At 38.1% G+C, this 20,690-nt stretch overlaps 1 protein-coding gene across 1 annotated transcript; it reads right to left on the reverse strand.

The window, feature by feature from the left end:
• Window positions 1-708: 708 nt before the first annotated feature.
• LOC119787529 (serine/threonine-protein kinase Nek9) lies at window positions 709-16,764 on the reverse strand. Its single transcript, XM_038291441.1, has 23 exons — window positions 16,061-16,764; window positions 13,527-13,704; window positions 13,394-13,449; window positions 13,246-13,316; window positions 10,597-10,702; window positions 10,340-10,471; window positions 10,146-10,256; window positions 9,985-10,049; window positions 9,852-9,902; window positions 9,577-9,769; window positions 8,126-8,270; window positions 7,837-8,037; window positions 5,780-5,826; window positions 5,505-5,666; window positions 5,308-5,416; window positions 5,065-5,226; window positions 4,801-4,968; window positions 4,665-4,718; window positions 4,395-4,582; window positions 3,717-3,875; window positions 3,516-3,611; window positions 3,376-3,429; window positions 709-2,360 (listed from the first exon to the last, which is right to left on the reverse strand). The coding sequence occupies exons 1-23, from the start codon at window positions 16,244-16,246 to the stop codon at window positions 2,184-2,186; spliced, it is 2,871 nt and encodes a 956-aa protein (XP_038147369.1). The 5' UTR covers window positions 16,247-16,764; the 3' UTR covers window positions 709-2,183.
• Window positions 16,765-20,690: the final 3,926 nt, after the last annotated feature.

The following is a 20,690-nucleotide window of genomic DNA, read 5'->3' on the forward strand; positions in this document are numbered from 1 at the left end:
CTTGCATCCGATCAGCTAATTACCTGAAGAAAAAAAATAAATTGTATTTTCCTATCAAAATTGTCAGTCTGGGTCAGTAGGTCACACATTAATGAATCTAACACACTGAAGCATAATTTTTTCTTGAAATAAGTATTTTCCCATGATTTGATGGTGTAAGACAATTTGTAAAGGTAATGATATAATTTACATGTAAAAACAAAAAACATACAATTAAATTGTTAGGAAAGAAATACTATCATTAGCAGATGATCGTATTTACCTGCTACTACAAGTTTTATGAAATAAGTACTTATTTGTACATCATTTTGCAGTGCTGTAGGTGCTCTAATTATAGATCATTTGGTCAACATTTTTATCCAAGTTTCTGATTTAACAGGAGCTGTAAATATTTATGGTAAATCTTAGAGCTAGCACTTAAAGTATTCTGTTTGTTTGGTCCTTTTTTTGGACAAAGATGCAACTAAAATATATTAAAACCACAAAGGTAAATTTCTAGTTGGGAAAGGAGGAACTAAGACAATCACATCATGGATGTTTTCAAATGGCCCCAATCCATTCTCTCCCTTCATTATGTGAACAATGTGATATCTTTTTAGCGTGATACCAATGCCCGATTAACTAAAACACACACACACACAAAAAAAAAAAAAAAAAAAAAAAAAAAAAAGCACACCAAGGAAGAAACTGAAAAGTATTAAATAAATGTTCAAACTTTTAGGCAGCTGTGTTTTATTTCTGGTTTGGACACTAAACACAATTGAGGGAAGATGAAACATGTTGACAGAACCAATGACGGTAAACATACAGCTGGTGAACTACAGACAAAAAAAAAAAGCATCTAACACAACCAAATATAACATCTTCCCTAAGGCACAGTATTGTCATATTTGCAGTTGTTCTAATTCATTGGTTTACTGCATAGGAACGCTGCAAGTATGAACTAATAACAGCTCACATGCCCATAGACTTGGGAAAACTCTGCAGCAATAGAAGCGGTCCTGGTCATAGGTTTCACAACAAACATTTCCCCTTGAAATTTAAAAAAAGGGCTGGAAATAAAGTGCTCAAAGTAGAAACAAACACACAAAGAAAAAAAAAGATAATAAGGTACAAAGTACAGTCTTTCGCATCATCAGAACAATATTGTACTAAACAAGGTGGTGCTTTCATCCTGGAAAAATGGTGTGGAGAAAAAAAAAAAAAAAACAGAAGTCTGGTGGTAAAATAATTGAATCTTCAATGACACGCTGACCCAAAATATCTGATATCTGTTGGTTAAACAGCAAATGAATGAAAATCTTCCACAATCTAGAGGAAAAACAATAGACATCTATTGTACATATTGTGTGCATAAAAGTAAATAGCAACTTGACTCACCCCCACCAAAAAAAAAAAAAAAAACATACACAATCCAATAAAACAGTTCTGCTTTTATAAATGATGCAGAAAAGGTTACATTTACACATTTAAAAAGTATAAAATAGAAACATAGGCTTGAAAAGCAAAGAAGGAAGTCCGTCTGTAATGTAAATGTTATGATAAGGACCACATGTAATACAGCTTACAGAAACTGTTCAAGTGTTCAGAACTCCCCAAAGGTAAACACACACCTTTAATAACATATTTAAAGGCCTAAACATGTGTTACAAAAATAAATCAGTAGTTTTGTGTTTCACACTATTATTTTTAAAAATAGAACATGCAAGCTTGTAAAGTAGTATATATTTAACTGTGAAAGGCAAGATGTTAAATATATATTTCAAAAGGCTGTTTAGTTAAGGCCACAGAAGATAATCTGACACGTTGGACATAAGTGATTCCTGAAGCTTTGTGTTCACACTGATGATGCAAACGGATGAGCTGCCCACCCTCTCATGTGGGATCCACCAGCAAAGAGTTCTCTGCCTGCAGGAGCTAATCCAGACTATTATGTAAAATAAAAAAACAACTAATATTTAGTCATAGATAACTGAAGACTCAGTGCTGAAACTGAAAGGAGATAGTATCCCGACGGCAGAGCTAATCTGTGTTCAGATTGTCTCTCATATACTAAGGTTTGGTGGATCTTGTGGAACCCATGCAACATTTCAGGAGAAACCCAGGAGAAACGTTTGCATGTAATACATATTATTTATGTAAAACTATCATCAAACAGCATTGCTTTGATGTTGGTTTAAATCTCACACACTGGCTCCAGCAGATCTGCCCCCATGGTTTGTCAATCCGGATCTTCTCCTGCTTACTACTTTGCTTGTCACGGGTTCAGAGCGACGGTTTCCGTTTCGGTCTTTTTCCTGCTGCTGGGAGCGATTGATTGCCGCCCACAGCTTTTCATTTTCCTTTTGCTGCTCCCGGATCTAGAGGCAGAAACACAATATTAATATATAAATATACACATGCTGCCAATTAGGTCTATTTACTAAATAAATACACTCGTTGTTTGCTATAAATAAAGATGACACATTTTATAAGCCAGACACCAGTACTATTTAACTGGTCACTAAAATTTTCACATAAAAAACTTTAATAACTAATGCATTCTACAAATAAAACGTCATCTACTGACTATATGCTTCCATGAGGCATTCCATACATTATATGCAGTAGTCTGTTCACTACAAGCAAGTTTATTGTTGTTAAATTTTATAAAGTTCCTGCAGCTTTGCTTTTATATAACAATTTAAACAGTTCCTTAATTATTTAAAGCTACAGTGTGTAATTTTCAGCGACATCTAACGTCCAGACTGCAGACCGCAGCAACATGAACATCTCCCCCCCACCGCTGTGGGGGGGAGATGTTCTGCCGGCAGATTTCTGCATTTTAGGTTAATTTAGGCATCAATAAACTGTTTAAGAGGAGTGATCATAGCCTCTGATCATCAGCGCTGTGTCTCTCTCCCTGCGTCAGATGATTAAACGCGCCCGACGCACTGCTTCAGCTGCTCAGACGCGCTGCGCCTGCTGCTCAAAATGCGCCGCAGGACCTTTTGCTGCGCCTTGACACGCGTCAACCATTGACTTTGCATGTAAACTTGCTGCTTCTTTCGCGCCAGCTGCGTCCGTTGTGAACGCAGCATTAGTCATTCGTTGCGTTCGCTTGTCTGCTAAGCTCAAAACAACCGCGCCTGGCTTGACGGAGAAACCAGGAGAACAGCTGTGCATATTTACGACAGTGCACTTTTACTTTCGCCCTCTGGGGGGAGCCTTGCTGGAAAATCAACACCGGTTGCATAGTGTACCTTTAAAGCAAGCCCCCCTCTTTTGCTATTACAGCTAATATGCATTGGATGTTGAATACTTTTAGATAGATCTACTTTCATTGCTTCTTAAGTTCAATAGAAATAAAAAGATGGTGTGGAAAAAAAGAAATACCTGCTTCTCAAGCATCTCAATCCTCTTCTCTTGATTGGAAACTGTTTCTTTTAGCTGTAAAATGAGCCAAATTGTCTTTTATACTGTGGGTTAAATTAAGTAGCTTGTGATTTTCCCTGATAAGTGTGTACATGTTCTACCTGAGCCACCTCGCTGCTGGCTTTACAGCATGCACCGTACTCCCCATTTGTGCTCCCATCTAAACATTTCAGTTTATCACAGCTCAAGCGTCTTGTCTGCAGAGGCAAACAAAATAAATTATCAGTTTTTCACATTTTCAAAAGCAGAATTGTGAAAAACAAATATAAATCATGACTTTTTGTATATTAGAGGCATATTACCTCTGATCCTGCCTCACTGCTTACAGCCTCTGCTGCCGCCGTGAGCTCTTTCAGCTCTTCATACGGCCGAGTTACGCTTTCCGAAACGGACAACAGCTGGTCATGAGAAGACTGCTCCGAATCCTCTGGCATTGGGATATACTCTGCATCCTCTAGCTCCTGTTGGGGAAGAACATCTTGAATATTTGAGTGACCTAAAAATCACATAAAGATGTAATGTTTTAGGTTCTTTCATGGAGACACTAAAATATAGATTTTGAGCGTAATGAGAAAAATTCTTGATGTGATTAGTCTTAACCAGATACTGGACACGCAGAAACTAAAAAATCCCATCCTTTTTCAATTAATGAATGCACCTTACGTAGGCGCTGATTAGTTTTGCTTACAACAACACTGTTCGCTTAGGTGTTCATGTTGCAATTAACTTAACAATAGCAACATATTGAGGTGTTTAAAAACTAATGGAAATTATTTAAAAGGAAACTTATTTGAATTAAATAAGAACCTCCGTCTTGACTCGCATTCACCACTGATTCTACAATAATCAACCAATGACCACTGCTGGCTCCAAGAATGGAAAATATTTCTAAAGCTGTTTTTACATATTGTTATAGTTATTATAGCACTAACAGAAAAAACCATTATTGGTATTCCAATCAATGCTGCTCTATAGCAAACCTTTCTAAGCCACAGAGGACAAGAACTGTCCCCGGTCTGGTTTCCAAAAGTCATCATTGGTGCATCTGTGAGGCCCTCTTCTGTGTTGACCTCCCGAGTTCCTCCAAGGCTGCCGCTGCGACATTCCGTCTCCGATTCAGGTTCTATATCCAAATCCTCCAATGAAGTCGATGCCTCCTGGCCAAGCCCTTATTTTAGACACAACTGTATGTAGCCATTAGACCATTCAAAAGATCTAAGCCGTTTCTAGTGGTAGAGAAAAAATCATACCAATTGATATTCCACTGCTATTTGAACGGATGGTCTTTGAGTGGAGTACCTTTTCTAAAAAAAAAAAAGGAAAATTGTTAAGGTATTTTGATTAATTTGCTTGAGCCGTGTTTTTTATCTGTTTCTAATAACTTACCCATAATGATAATAGTATGCCAGCCTCGGCAGGAGAGGTCAGGTACATGGTGAAGGGAACCAAATATAGGCCTTGGCATAGCAGGGCAAACCTCTGAACCAAATCCTTTGTCTGCAGGCATTCCAAGTCGTCCATTTCCTGCATTTCCCCATGCAAATATCTGATTGTCTAAAACATCAGGGGGGAAAAAATACCTGATGACAGAGTCCCACAGCTTGACATAAAACCTTAAACATCACACTTTCTGCAAAAGATTTTTCCCACCTTCAGTGGCTGCAATGGTGAATCCATCTCCACAGGACACTTTGTTTACCGTCTTCCCTCCAAAAGGTCCAACAAGGACCTGGACGCCTTGGTGACGCTTGAAGTCCTTCACACCCAGCTGCCCATACTTGTTGCAACCAAAAGTTATCAGACGACCTCGTTCTGCAAGGCCAGAATAAATCAATCGTAAAAAAAAAACTGTTTAAAATAAATTCTCCTGAAAATAGAGAATCTTTTTTGTACCATCAATGGCAGCTGTATGGCTCTTTCCCGGTGCTATGGCTTTAATTTTGAAGCGTGACAGCTGTTTGACCAAGGTCAGCGTGGTGATGTACGGTATCCCCTGATAAGCCTGAAAAGTAATGAAAGAAATGAAGCTTGTGAACGTGCCTGTACTATCTGAAGCCTATTGCTGCGGCATTAGAAGTACAGCTTAGTACCTCTCCGGAGTGGTTTTTGATACCAGAGATGCCCTGGTTCAACCCCAGCTTGTTGAAATCGTTGTTTCCACATGCCAAGACTTTGCCCATCGCTGTCAGAAAGAAGGTTCCATCGCTGCCACACGACACAGAGGAAATGCTCGCACCTCTAGGAACTTCCACCTTAAAAAGTACACATGACCTCATATGTCAAGAGACAGAAACATCAATTGTTTTTACTAGGATATTTCAAAAAGGGGGAAAAAAAGAACCCCCACAAAAGTGGGGAGTCTTACTTTCATTGGAGAAGAGAAATCATCCTCACACTCAAGGCCAAGACGCCCTGAAACAGGAAACCAATAGACTTAATAGTACTTTTTATAATATCTTTACAATACCGAGAAGACTAGTGAAACCAAACAAGCCTGTCAAATATAAAGAAAGCCTTCTGAAGAGATCAGTTTCTCCACCTTGTAGCTAAAAGTATACCACCTCAACAAAACGCTAGATACTCCTCAGGACAGGACTCAGCTGTTCCCCCTGTGGGTTTGTTCAATACGCTGGATCTAATCAGAGCATAAGAACGCCAGTACTAGTGGCACAAACCAAGAGAAGCCAAAATAAATGCTGTGCCAATTACAACAGTGTTTGTCACAAAGACCAAATAGACAGAGACCCGTTGACTGCTGTTACACAGGGAGCAGGTAAATGTAATATTACAGACACAGGAGGCAGGTTTATTAGCGCTTTATCCATATTTGACATTTATCCATATTTGCAAAAATTTTACATCCCTGGAATGTTTTGGATATCTTTCATTAGACTTGCAGCTCACGTAAACACACCAACTCAGCATTTAGCGAAGGAAGTAAATACTTGCCAGGCCATCCTCTCTTAGCTATGGTTGCTAAGGTATTATTGATCAGGGGCAGGACGCAGTGAAGGATGAATTATGCTACAACCACCCAATAATTCATATTATTTAAGTAAAGCATAGCTGTGAAATAGAAGTAGAAGAATGATCTTAACTGAAAACATAAATCTGAAGTGTGTGGAGTACATTTGTGCTTTACTGTGAGTTAATATCTGCAGACCCATCTCTCAATGTTTATCTACTTGAAGCTATTTCAACAGTATGTTTGGCCATTCTTCTTTGCAGAGGCAGAACCTCGGTCAGATAGGATGACCTGATCTATTTTCAAGTCTTGCCTCAGATTTATTTGTTGGACTTGTCTGGATTTTGACTGTTTATTATATTGAACTTTATAGATCTCACATTGGAGAAATTTACCTCTGCATTTAATCCATCCCCGCGGGGAGAGTAGGCTGCCACTGTGTAGCACCCGGGTGCAGTGTGGTGTTAAGGGTCTTGCTCAGGGACCCAGAGTGGAGGCTGTGGGGATCAAACCGAGTACTTCCAACCTTCTCACAAGCGCACCGCTCTAACCACTAGGCCAACGCTCCGCGGCCAAACTCTGACACTCGAACAACAGTCTTTCCCTAAAACATTTCATGGTAGCTCCAGTAGGTTTGTAGGTTTATAGAGGACAGGATTTCCCTTTATTTAGAAAATTCAGTTTGGTCTCCCTGTCCCTATTGAGACAAAAAAATCCAATCTCACTGTAGGGACGCTTGTTAGGGGTCATGTGCAACTTTAGTATCTCTGCCTCTCATAAGATTTTGCTTGAGGGCAACACTTTTCCTTATTTTTGCCATGTCTTCCAATTGTTTGAAGAAAAACTGCAGACAGAACTTTTTATGACTGTTTTCTCTCTTTCAATTTTTCATAAAGGGAGTGCTTTCATATTCATTCTCTCTTTAGCTGCTCTACAGTTACAACAGGACTGCTCTCACCCTGTCAGTCAACCTTGGGAGACAGCAAGCTCAATTCGGGGCAGTGGAAACTCGTGATGGCACTTCCGGTGGCAGGTCGGGCTACCATGCCGTAGTACTGGCAACTGCCAGTAGGCAGTCAGATCGGCTCAAACGTTTACTGCCGCCGTTTTGAGGGCTGCAAAAGCCCAAGTCATTTCAGCAAATTACTTGGTTATATTTCCCCTAGACCGATTATTGTTTTAGCCTGAGGCTTTCACAATAATACTGGATTTATACTAAGATTTAGCTGGACTCTATTTAACACTAACTCACTAACTTAAAAGTTTATAGAGTATTTATTTATGGGTATCAAGTAAAGAATGTCAAACAACACATTTTTAAGATTTTTATCAATAAAATCTTCAAAAACTAAAATAAATCAAAACCATATTTTTCCTTTAGGTTTACAGCTATGTTTTTTTTTTTGTAAAAGAAAATAAAATAAAATCATGTCCTGTATAATAGCATCCCGACGTACCGTACTCTCCGCAGCCCCACGAGTAGATGCCACCATTCTGTGTCAGCACCACAACGTGGTTGTCTCCGCAGGAAACCTGCCGGACATGGCGGTCCTTGAAAAACTCCAGAAGCACCGGCTCCAAAATCTCCATGCCCATTGTGCTTTCAACACCAATGCAGCCGTAGTAGTCCGACCCAAACATGTAGAGCTGGTCTTCATCTGAGATACAGGAAGCAGGATTTGTAACATAACTTTTACACTTGCAGGCAGTTATTGCGATAACCTTAGAAAAAAATCTCTAACTCACCCGTTACACAGGCAGTGAAGTCAGCCCCACATGCAACCTGCCTGACCGCCTTCCCCTGAAGCTTCTCCACCCTCTTTGGCTGTCGGTAAGACGCCTGGTCCCCATGCCCAAGCTGGCCCACCATCTTTGCTCCACCTTGCACATTCTGAGGATGTAAAGTTTCTTTAAACAAAACAAATAATAATAATAATAATAAAAAAACAATGGCCTCTCTAAATTCACAAGAATGCAAGTATGGACTTGTGTTCTCGCCAAGTATGTTCTTGACAAGAAAACAGTAATGTGTACTTGGGGAGCACACAGCATAAATCTGGGTCAATTGGAACAGAAAAGTACTTGTGACATCACCACACGCTCGGTTCGTCTGGAGCTGCATTTCACCTCCTGTTAGCCTTGGAGCTCTAATGGAAAACACGGTCCGCACTAAATCAGTAAATGGGCCATATAGTGAAGCCTAAAAGTATAATGTTCTTGCCTTAAATGATCTTAAAACACACGTTTATAGAACAACGGCAACAAAAAAGAGATGTTTTAACTTAATAATCTGAGTTCTGTGAGCGCTCCACTGGAAACTGCTGCTGCCGCAGTGCATGCTGGGACATCTCGAGAACAGACAAGTCTGCTCTGATGCCTACTCTGGAAAAAGCAGAGATGGCAAAAGTACTCACTTTCCATAATTGAGTAAAAGTACAGATACTTGTGTTAAAAAATACTCTGGTAAAAGTGGAAGTACTGATTAAACTTCTTTACTCAAGTAAAAGTAACAAAGTACAGGCTTGTAAATTTACTCAAAGTATAAAAGTAAAAGTAGAAACCACTTTTTTCATGCCGTTGCCAACATTTTAAATGGATGTCTGCCAATAGGACTAGATCTCCGTTGTGTCCATTTTCAATTATCTCCTCGTCCATGCTACTATGCTAACGCCACCGCCACCAAGCTGCAATGATTTGCCGCGAATGAATACCGCCGAATCTGTCGATTCATCTTGTAGTGGTGCGTCAAATGCAACGTAGATTCCCATCCAATTAGATTGAATTTGGTATTGATGACGTGAAAAATAATAACGGTAACTCCATTGAAATGATTCAAAACTAAAGTAACGAGCCAAATTTTTAAAATGTAAGGAGTAGAAAGTACAGATATTTGTGTAAAAATGTAAGGAGTAGAAGTAAAAAGTCGCCATAAAAATAAGTAGCAAAGTAAAGTAAAAATATCAGGAAAAATCTACTTGAGTACAGTAACGAAGTATTTGTACTTCGTTACTTCCCATCTCTGGGAAAAAGGGAGGGCCGAGAACAACATCCAGGGACTTTGTCTGTTCTCGGTCTTGTGTTTTTGTGAACTGGAACAGTACTAGGGCTGACGCCGGTGACGTTTCATGAGCACAGAGGAACGCACAAGTATACATATTGAGAAACGGCCACTGTCTACTTTAAGGACTCATACTTACAGCCCATGTATACAGCTCCTTTTCCACAGTCACCACTGCAAAGTGATTCTCCCCTGCGCACACATGTTGGGCGCCGCTGCCACCTTTGAAGGAGTCTAGCTTCTGGGGGGTGAACTTTCCTCCTCCCCAATAATAAACGTCCCTTGAGCGTGTCGTCACCACAGCAACAGGAGTCTCACTCACTGTGCTCAGCCTAAAACAAGAGAACAGCAACACGGGTGGTAACTGACAACAGGAGGCTTTTACAACATTTAACACACAATGTCTCAACTTACTTTGGTTTTTTCATCGCTGAATTCAGCATAACAACTCGCTCCTCTAGCTCCCTAAAAGCAATACAAACTATTCAGGTGAATCACAGACATTCGCAATCAGATGTATCCACCGCTCCTAAGTAAAGGGTCTTACTGTCGGCAGGAGGATATTAAAGGCTGGTCCAGGATTTCATCTGCAGTAGGCCTCTTTGCAGGATCCTGAAATATGATCATTAAAGGGGTCCCAATTTTAAGCAAACACTTTTTCTATAAGCAGTTTTTAAGAATAAGAATCTGATTATATGTCTGACTCACTTGATTGAGGCACTCGTACACCAACTGGATTAATCCACTCCCATAAATATCTGTGTTCACATCCATCGTCCAGTTTCCTTGGACGATTTTCACGCACAGGTTTAGAGGGTTCTATGCAGACAAAATGTCATTATAGTGGGAAAATAGGTGATGCAAATGCATGCATCAGGTCATGATAAAGAGAAGAAACCCACCGTGGCATCAAATGTCTTCCTAAGCGTCATAACTTCAAAAAGGACACAACCCATTGCCCAAATGTCTGATTTGAAGTTGTACTTCGAACCCTGGCACAGCTCAGGTGACATGTAATAAGGAGTTCCCACACACTGGAGATGGCATGAGGAAGGCAGAGAGAAAGAGTGATCTTAAAACATCATAGGGGGCTTTTGTTGTAATAATGTAAGAGAGTCTGTTAAACAAATGTCTGAGAACTGTAGGGGTGGGGGCTCACCGTCTCTGCCATCGAAAACTCAGAGTCTAGCTTCTTTGCAAGGCCATAGTCTCCCAGTTTCATGAGGTTGGTCTTTGTTAGGAAAATATTCAGAGTTTTGATGTCTCTAAAGGTAAGACAGTCAAATTGACATGCATCAGTCATCTACAGCGGCAAAGAAATACATCTGCCAACCTTTTACTACATTCTGACAAGTCACAACCCTCAATTTCATGATTTTTAATGGGGATTTCATGCAATGAACAAAGCAGTACATTAGATTACAAATAGAATAAAAGAAATAAACTCCAGAACAAGGTTACTATAATTTAGTTTAAGCCATAAAGAGACATTATGGTCAATTTTACTGAAAAAATACTGTATCTTCACCTATCTAGCCTTTTTATTTTACCAGTTGCATCTAAGGCTACGTTCACACTGCAGCCTGAAGTGACCCAAATCCGATTTTTTTTGCCCATATGTGACCTGAATCTGATCTTTTCATGGCAGTCTGAACAACACAGATCGGATTTTTCCAATCCGACCCAGGCCACTTGGCTATGTGGTCCTGAATCCGATACGAATCTGATCTTTTCAAATGCGACCTGTGTGTGAACGGCCAGGTCGCATTCATCCGACCTGAACGTCATTAATACCCCACAAAGGTCACTATTCTGCATCTTGCTATGAAGAAGCGGCAAGACAAACAACAACCATGGCAGATGATGATGCGGAGAGCAGTATTTATGTTTAAACATATAGAAAAGATTGTGTTTTTATGGTTTGAAAAGACCGCTAGATGCGCGCCGGCACTACCTTCCATGTTTACTGCCGGAAAAAAAAAAAAAAGAGCACGCTGGCCTGTGACGTCAATGCGTCCTCTATTGCTCATGCGGGACACTTGCATTGTATGACTGCTGTTCACACAGGAGATCACATACAAGATGCATATATTCGGAAATATGAACCGCAACGCGAAAAAATCGATTTCACAAAAAAATCAGAATTGAGCACCAAGGCCTGTAGTGTGAACGTTTCTTGATGAGTAGACTGACACCTCAGTAGTTCAGTGTAGATGCATCTATAAGCCTGTAGGCTGTTTTCCTTGATTTATTTTGCTGTTCGGCAGATGTGATGACAAACTTGTCCATGTTAAATAAGTCCGACCTAGCAAACATTCGAAGTGTTATATTCAAGATGGATTTTGTGGATACTCAGAAGCGAACAGCTCAACTCAAAAACAAAGGCATCTCGAGTTAGTGGAAAAAAGTAATTAAACAACTTCACAGTAGGGCTGCAACTAATGATTATTTTGCAAATCGGTTGATCTGTTGATTATTTTTTCGATTAATCGAATTATAATAGGATAGCAAAAACGTTCCTTACAGAAGTTTTGTATTAAATTAAACAAGGTAAAACTAAAAAGTTTCCACTTGAGGAGTTCTGGATAGAGCATATTGACTGACATTTCTTTCTTTTTTTTAAACTTAAATACAAAATGTTTAGATATTTTTTACAATTTTGATATTATCACTGCTCTAAGTGGGTCGCTCTGTTAGCTAAAGGCATGTTTTAGAGTCTCTATACTCCAGTTAACGATTAATCGATTACTCAATTAGTTGACGAATAATCAATTAATCCGATGAATTCTTTCAGCCCTACTTCACATAATCAGCGATTGATTGAAAAGGCTTTTTATTGCCGATGTGAAATAACCATTATTATTATTTTTGACATCAATCTATCAAATGAGCTGATTATGTTTTTTAGAGAGACAGATTTTATTTGTCATTTTGTTTATACAAGTATAAAAACAAAAATAATTTTCGTTTGGAAACGGCTCTCTCTGATGATTGTTTTGGTAAATGGTAAATGGCCTGTACTTATATAGCACTTTTTCAAGTCAGGAAACTTGACCAAAGCGTTTTACACTACATTCAGTCATTCAGCCATTTACGCACACACTGATGGTGGCAAGCTACATTGTAGCCACAGCTGCCCTGGGGCTCACTGACAGAAGCGAAGCTGCCGTACACTGGCACCATCAGGCCCTCTGACCACCCTCAGTAGACAATGCAGGTGAAGTGTCTTGTCCAAGGATACAACAACACTGAAAATCGGAGCATGGTCTTGAACCGTCAATCCTTCAATTTCAGGGCAAACTCCTACATCCAACGCTACTGTTTTGGGGCTAATCTTCTAAGTCTTAATTGCTTATTCTTCCTCAGTTACGATGGTATAAATGACAAAATGATAACAAATACTAAGCAAGTCTCAATTTGAATAAAAAACAAACATGTATTAACAATCAAACAAAACATTAAAAATAGATAGTAAATGCAGGGAGCGAAGTTTGCACACGTCATCTCAAGTCATGGCTGCCGAATGCATTGATGAATCAGTGAATGATTCATCAATGCATGTATCAGAGAGAAATAAACCTTGATATCAGCCCAAAATAAGAGCCGGCCGACACGTGCGTCTACCGCTACACATAATTAATTTATTATTAGAGCTAATGAGCAACAATATTTCTGTTTGTTTTTACCCTTTACAACTCTGCACTACTGTGGTCTATCAAAAAAAAAACAATCAGATAGCTAAACCAGAACTGACTAGATCAACAACATGACTGACAAGATCCTTTAAATAAAAGAGCAAAAACCTTACCGATGTATGACCCCAGCCTTGTGAATGTAGGCCACTGCAGAGGCTAATTGGTACAAGTACCATATAATAATCTGCAGACACATTTTTAGAGATTAATAACAATACCACACATGTCTGTTTAAAATTAGCAAACCAAACACAATAGTACCTCTTCAGAGAAAAGCTTCCCCCTTTGCTGGATGATTTTGTCGTTCAGATTTCCACCTGTGAGGACACAGCTATTAGGGATTCTTCCTCCCAAACTAATCCACGGAACCAACCATCAGCCTTTACTTCCTTACCGTTGCAGTACTCCATCTCGATCAGCAGAGTATTTCTATCCATGAAGTGATTGAAGTAGGCAATGATGTTGTTGTGCTCCAGCATGGCGAGGATGCTTATTTCATTCATGACTTCTCGGCGCGTCTTCTCCGAGAGCGAGTTCAGGTCCACCTCCTTCCACACAACCAGGGAGTTGTCCTGTGAAAAGTGCACAAGAGGGTACTTTAAAGAAATGCAAGGACAGAATATGACCAAAAAGAAACATAAGAGGAATGAAAAGAAATGAATTGATACTAGACAAAAAAATATAAATGTTTAGAACTAGAAATATCTATTTTGTTCCAATAAGAAACAACCTTTAGAGAACATGGGTGGGAGAACAAGGTGATATTCAGTGAGTTATTTAGATTAACATGATTATATTTTTCTAGAAGACCTGAACAGAATTACTGGACCGCACTAGAGCTGAAAGAATTAATCGGATTAATCGATTTTTGACATAATCGTCAACTAATTTAGAAATAAATTAATCATTAACTGGAGTAAACAGACTGTAAAACATGCCTTTAGCTGACAGAGTGACCAACTTAGAGCAGTAATTGTACTAAAATTTAAAAAAAAAAAAAAAAAAAAATGTAAAGATTTTGTATTTAAGATAGAATACCTTATATTGAAAAAGTACATGCACATGTATGCTGCTGTTACTTTACTGACAAACATAGATAGATAAAATCTACGTTTTTTCTTTTCTTTTTTTTTAATCAAGTCATTGCAGCAGTTTGGAAACCTCATGAATAAAGATGGGGGTTGTTGTGTGATGGTTAGACTTGCCCTGTTTGATAAAACTATTATTTCATCAAACAAGCAAAACAAAGGCTTTGGAGTGGCCTAGTCAAAGTTTGAACCAAATCTAATTTGGCTCATTTGCCCACGATCTTAAGATTTTAAAACCTGTCAGTGAAGATGAATTAAAACAATTCAGCAAAGATGAGCAGACCAAAACATAACCTAAGAGACCCACTGGCAGTTTTCACATTGTCTGTCTCATATGAAACACTGTTTAACAACAAAATAAATCAGTAATGATCTGTTAACAAGCATGCATACATATGTTCTTTCACTTCGTTGTTAAATTACTTTTTAAAAAGGGAACTCAAATCCCTGGAAAGTAGAATATTTTTGCTCAGTATTCATATAGCTAGAATTACTTTGGAAAGGAAACCAAACACAGATATATTTTATAGTCTAATCCGTGGGGTCCACAGAGGTACTGCATGGGGGTCGGAAAGTTTTGGTTGATTAGATTAATTTTATTTTTTCCTGCAATTTTTGTCCACTAATTGAAACGTATTTAAATCCACATTAACATTAATTCAACACACTGTGGTAAACAGATAAATGGAGGCAGATGATGTCTTTTAGTCATCAATGCACACATTGAGAGACATAAAGGAGCTCTTTCAAGCTGGGCACCGTTTCATTCACAACACCTGTCCCGTCAACGAGGAATCAGAATCAGAAATAGTTTAATAAAGTTAATAATCCCAGGGCGAAATTGCTTTCATTACTTTACTCCATATGTAATAGAGCAGCTATAGAACCAGTTTGATATAAGACTATTTAAAACAATATATATAATTGGGGGTCCTTGGCCTGGAAAACGTTGCAGATCCCTGTTCTAATCTGAAAATCTGCCTTGACTTTGAATTCTGATTTGTATTCTTTAGGTTTTGAGAATTTAGAACATAAAACTGAGACACAATTAAAGAGGATTTTTTAAATTAAGAGCATCAGTGCTTATTTATCAAGAGTTGATAAGGCTTTAAGCTAAAAAAGGAGACACATTGTGCCCTCTACATACTTTATAGTCCACAACAAATGCTGATATTAACCTTTCCCCCCTAGTATTGGCATCAGCTGACAAGTCCCTGATAAATTAGAGTATTCAGCAGCCATAGCTTGACATAGTGTGAAGACCATGCATTGCAGCTCTTGCTCTAGCTTTTGTGTCTGTGTGTTTTTTTGTTTAAATTGAGACTTGCTCGTCATTTATATCATACAAAATAAGTAAGAATAAGCTAGATCAGCTTCTATAATCAGCAGGGATTGATGTCAAAACAGTCTACATGGGCCTTAAAAGCGTTGACATCTGCTTTGTATGGCTTTTTGTTTCCACCAGAGCTGTGAATCTCTGAAGCTCCTCCAGTGCTGCAGGTCTAATCTGAATTCTCCCCTGGCAGGGCCTGTCTATGTTTAGGTTGAAGGCCATGTGTTGTCATCCACTGAATTTGGACTAGGTAACAAACATGTGGACTCCACTGATGAGGTGACCTCTGAAAACAAATGGTTGCATTTACATTTAAGCATACTAAAGTAAACAAGGTTAAACAAAAATGTAAACCTTATTAACAGAAAAAGTTTGTAACCCTTTACTTCCACTTCTTTGTGTGCAAAATCCCAAATAAGTGCATTAAAGGCTAAATTTTAAGAAAAACATGTTAGGTTATAGAAATCTTTATGACTGAGTTCCATTTTTTTCTGCTAACCTACTTACCTCCGTCCTTCTGTAGAGGGTAGCTTCACCAAACGCCCCCTTTCCAAGGATCTTGATAGGAATGTAATGCAGCTTCTCCTCCTCGCCATTAAATGTGCCTGAAGCTGATCGCTCGCTGACCACAGACCCTCCGTCCAAATCTGAAGTCAGCGAGTCGAAATGTCTCTCAAAGTCCTCCAAAGACATTTCTGCTAGTGCAGTTAACTACAGACAGAGGGGTGGAAATAACCCGACAAGGCCTAACGACAGCACTTAATAAAATACTTATATAAAAGTGCGCACACATGTACCATATTAGCCCCTTCGACCATAGGAAACAGTTGGTGAATTAAAAAAAAAGTCCGCCAGACTCCTCCAACATGTAACACACACCGCCACAAATAGATATCGTAGCAAAGAGTTTAACTACAGGAGTTACAAAAATATCAAGTGCCATATATTACGGTGAAGAAGCGAAGTTAACTTTTTCTTGGACTTTCAAAATAAGACACCCTAGGTTTAAACGCACTGTGGTTGATTTAAATGTGAAGGAACAGGAGCCTACTTCCGGTTAAGTTTATGTTCCGTGTCAACGGTAAACTTGATTTAGCCAATGGGCTAGCAAGAAAGGCAACCTTCAACTAAAATCGACACATTTTCATATTTCTGATGATTTTTATTCTTCTCTAATTAGCCAGCTTTACATTTTAGAATCCAAAGGCTGAAGACAATTAGAGCTAAACTATCTTAGAATACGGCGCAACAAAAACACCGACAACAGCTGCGTCACTTCCCAAAGCACAAATCCGGAAACTATAAAAAATACTTTTTTTTTTCTTTTTCTTTTTTTCTTTTTTTTTTTTTTTTTAAAAAAGACATTCATTTGCATTTTCAAGTAGGAACCTCCACTTTTATTTCTTACAAAAAAGGTGAAAATAACAGTTATATACAGGAGATCAACTTAACTTGTGCAATGCAACAGAAATAAATAAATAAATAAATAAACAGGCAGTAATATTACAACCAATGGAAACATACAAAACTTAAAAAATTATTAAATTAAAATAAAATTCAGACTCATCCTGCAACAACACAGTTTCTTGCATCATGTTAACTTTAGCAATTTTGTGAGTCAAAAAAACAGAAATTTTGACATGTCACTACATAGTTTTTGTCAATAATTGTCAGCTAACAGAGACAAAGATGAATAGAAGATTTTGAGCTTGCTTTTGAAACTCATTAATGAAGGTTTTTGATTTTTTTCCAATTAACGTACATGTATGTGGTATCTTCCCATACTTATAACAATATGGACCATGTCAGATAAATCCTTAGGAATGTCATTCTTGTATATTAATATTTGACTCAAAAGGTGTTATATTATCTATTTTGTTACTTAACCAAATTTGCAGGTTCTGCCAAAAACAACCTGTGACTCGACACGAATAGATGTTCAATAGTTTCTGGTTCTTCAAGGCGAAATATGCAGGCATCCACCTCAAATCCAAATCTTTTCTTAAGAGTTTCTGCTGTTGGATAATAACTATTAATAATTTTATATGGTATTTCTTTTACTTTTGGTGGAATTTTTTGCCATTTTAAATATCTAAAATATTTCCCTATGTTACCTGAATCATTTATAATTCGAATGTCTATCATTCCAGTAAAATTATGTCCTATAAAATGATTGTTACACTTTTTATCTCTAATAGGCAGTTGCTCAACTTTTAGTTTTGGCAAGACTCCTTGTATATTTGACTGAGAGATTGTGCTTCGTATTAGATGCAGCAGAGCAGCAGGTATTATTTAGCATACTTTGTTAAAATCTGTGGATGAACATTGGATACCACTTTTTTTTTTAAAAAGGTGTTAAAATGTAAGACATTTCCTTGCTCATCCATTAGGTCTGTTACAAAGATCAGCTTTTTTTCAAACCAAACTTGTTTAAATATTGTTTTCCTGTTTATCACTATAGTTCTGTTGTTCCAGAGTGTGAAACCATGTGGAGTAAAATTATGTGAAAAATCATCTTCCAAAGATGTGTTATATCTATTTATGAAATTCAGGTAATTTGACTGGCAGTTTCTTAATTTCATAATCACATTTCAGTACGAAATTTAACCCTCCGACTTTCTTAAAAATATTTTTTGGGTTATGAAACCAAATGGATTCTTTTTGTGACATAAAAGCTTTTATCCAATTTCTTTTTAAAACTCCTAACCATTGATTCAAAATCTATTGTTTTCAGACCTCCTTCTTCATAATCTTTAACATAAAGTATATGAATACAGTTTCCAATATTGGGTCAATAGTAACAAGCTTAAGTTAGGCATGTGATTTTAGTATTTAAATTTTCAAAGAACATCATCTTACTCAGACATTTTTTTTTTAGATCTGTGGGTTTACATTTTTGAGTAATTTGTTTTACTTTTAAAACTAAGATTTTGTCAAACATTGTTCCATGTATGGCTGCAACAAATTATTATTCAGCAAATCGATTAATCTGCTGAATATTTTTTCGATTAATGGATTTATAATCGGATATCCAAAGGTTCCTCAAAGAAGAATATTAATGAAATATAACCAGATGAAACATAAACTTTTCCACTTGAGGAGTTCTGGATAGTATGGAAGCCTGTTTCCGACCACATTAAAATAAAAAATGCCAAATAGAAAGTCATAATTATGAGATAGATACAAAGTCACAATTTCGACTTTCAAAGTTATAATTATGAGTTACAAAGTCGTAATAAGGAGATAAGTCATAATTATGAGTTACAGGGGTCATAATAATGAGTTATAAAATCCTAATTCTCTGTATCTACTCTGCATCAAACTGACCATATAAATGTGTTTATTTTGCACTATGTTTTGTTCTCCCACAATGTTTACATTTTATAACTGCTGCACTTTAAGAAAATGGAACTCTGTTTTAATTATTAGTTACAAAGTCATAATTATGGGATACAGAGTTTGAAAGTTGAATATTTCAAAATTATGACTTTGAATCTCATAATTATGACTTTCTATTTAGCATTTTTTTAAAGGCACACTATGCAACATTTTTCAGTTAATTAATGTGTTCCATAACGTTTTGGATGATTAAATGATTCATTTCAGGTTGAACAAAGGTATTCTCGGCCGCCCTGGTGGTCTGTGGGGGAAATACCGCACTTGCAATTGCAGGAGCACCGACCCGCACCCACAGGCTCAGAAGTCTCACGAGAGTCAGTCTTGCTTTACGGCGAGAACTGCTACACGCCCCCAGTTAAAAGCATGCTCGTTGCTAGCACACTGGCGATCTTTGTGCAGTTATGCTACGTTCACGGACGCAGCAAAAGCAGCAAAATCGCGTCTGCTGCTTCTTTTTTGCTGCTTGTACCAGTTAGTTCTGACGCGCGGCTGAAGCAGCTTTGCTGCTCTGGCTGCGTGGTGCAAAAGTGTGTCTGACGCGCGTTGGGCGGAGCTTCACTATCCTTTCTCTGCCTTGCAGCTATATTTGCTGTGATCAGTGGGAATAAAGTAGTTTTAATATGTTTTTAAGTGAGAAAATACAGCTGAAAATGTCATCAGTGCAGTCAGTTCATTCAGATTATCATCCTGCCTTCAATATTTTTTCTTCCGCTCAGACCTCCACATACCAGCGGTGCGCCGACAGTCGGAATCCCTTCATCAGCAGCCTCTGGCCGGGTCACCTCCTTGCGGTTCACCGGGGCAGCTGTATGGCAAGCCAAGAAGGTCACATTTCGCATTGAATTGTCGCGTTAAGAGGTCCCGCGGCGCGTTTTGAGCAGCAGGCGCAGCGCGTCTGAGCAGCTGAAGCAGCGCGTCGGGCGCGTCTAATCATCTGACGCAGGGAGAGAGACACAGCGCTGATGATCACTCCTCTTAAACAGTTTATTGACGCCTAAATTAACTTAAAATGCAGAAATCTGCCGGCAGAATATGTTGGCTTTTATTATCCTGCTGCCTGCAGTTTGGATTATTTAGATGAAAAACACCTAACAACCGCGCCTGGCTTGACGGAGAAACCAGGAGAACAGCTGTGCATATTTACGACAGTGCACTTTTACTTTCGCCCTCTGGGGGGAGCCTCGCTGGAAAATCAACACCGGTTGCATAGTGTACCTTTTAAATTTCATTTGGTGGAAGGGATAGGATAGCATAACAACAGACGAAAAAGATTTTTATTTATCTGAAATAAAAAATGTTTACATATTTTTCCTAACAACTTTTTTATAATTACTGCTCTAACTGGGTTGCTCTGTCAGATAAAGGCATGTTTTACCGTCTCTATACTCCAGTTAACGATTAATCGATTACTAAATTAGTTGACGATTATTTCAATAATCGATTAATCACGATTAATCGGATTAATTCTATCAGTCCAGGTTCCAGGGATGTAAAAGTTGATGTTTTGAAACATAAAACTGCATTTATACTGAGATTAAAACTACACACAGTTGAGCTATGTTTGCTAATCAAAATTATATTAAAATGCAATTAGGTGCACAGGTTTTCATTTGGGGACACCATAGGATATCAGTTTATCTAATTGTACTCAACACTTTTAAGCTTTTTAGTAAATAATGGTTTATTAAAATTTTACAGCACACTCATGCCATTATTTGAAACAACAGGAAATGAATAA

The sequence above is a fragment of the Cyprinodon tularosa genome, unplaced genomic scaffold (assembly GCF_016077235.1).
Source record: "Cyprinodon tularosa strain WSP-4 unplaced genomic scaffold, ASM1607723v1 ctg3, whole genome shotgun sequence".
NCBI lineage: Eukaryota > Metazoa > Chordata > Actinopteri > Cyprinodontiformes > Cyprinodontidae > Cyprinodon > Cyprinodon tularosa.

Bases quoted from the DNA above. Each gene is read 5' to 3' on its own strand.
- LOC119787529 (XM_038291441.1), bottom strand. From the start codon at position 16,246: ATGTCTTTGGAGGACTTTGAGAGACATTTCGACTCGCTGACTTCAGAT. The intron at 13,450-13,526 runs GTAAGGAAGTAA...GTGTCCTCACAG, and splicing joins CGAGATGGAGTACTGCAACG to GTGGAAATCTGAACGACAAA. The intron at 10,703-13,245 runs GTAAGGTTTTTG...TCTTACCTTTAG, and splicing joins AAGGCTGGGGTCATACATCG to AGACATCAAAACTCTGAATA.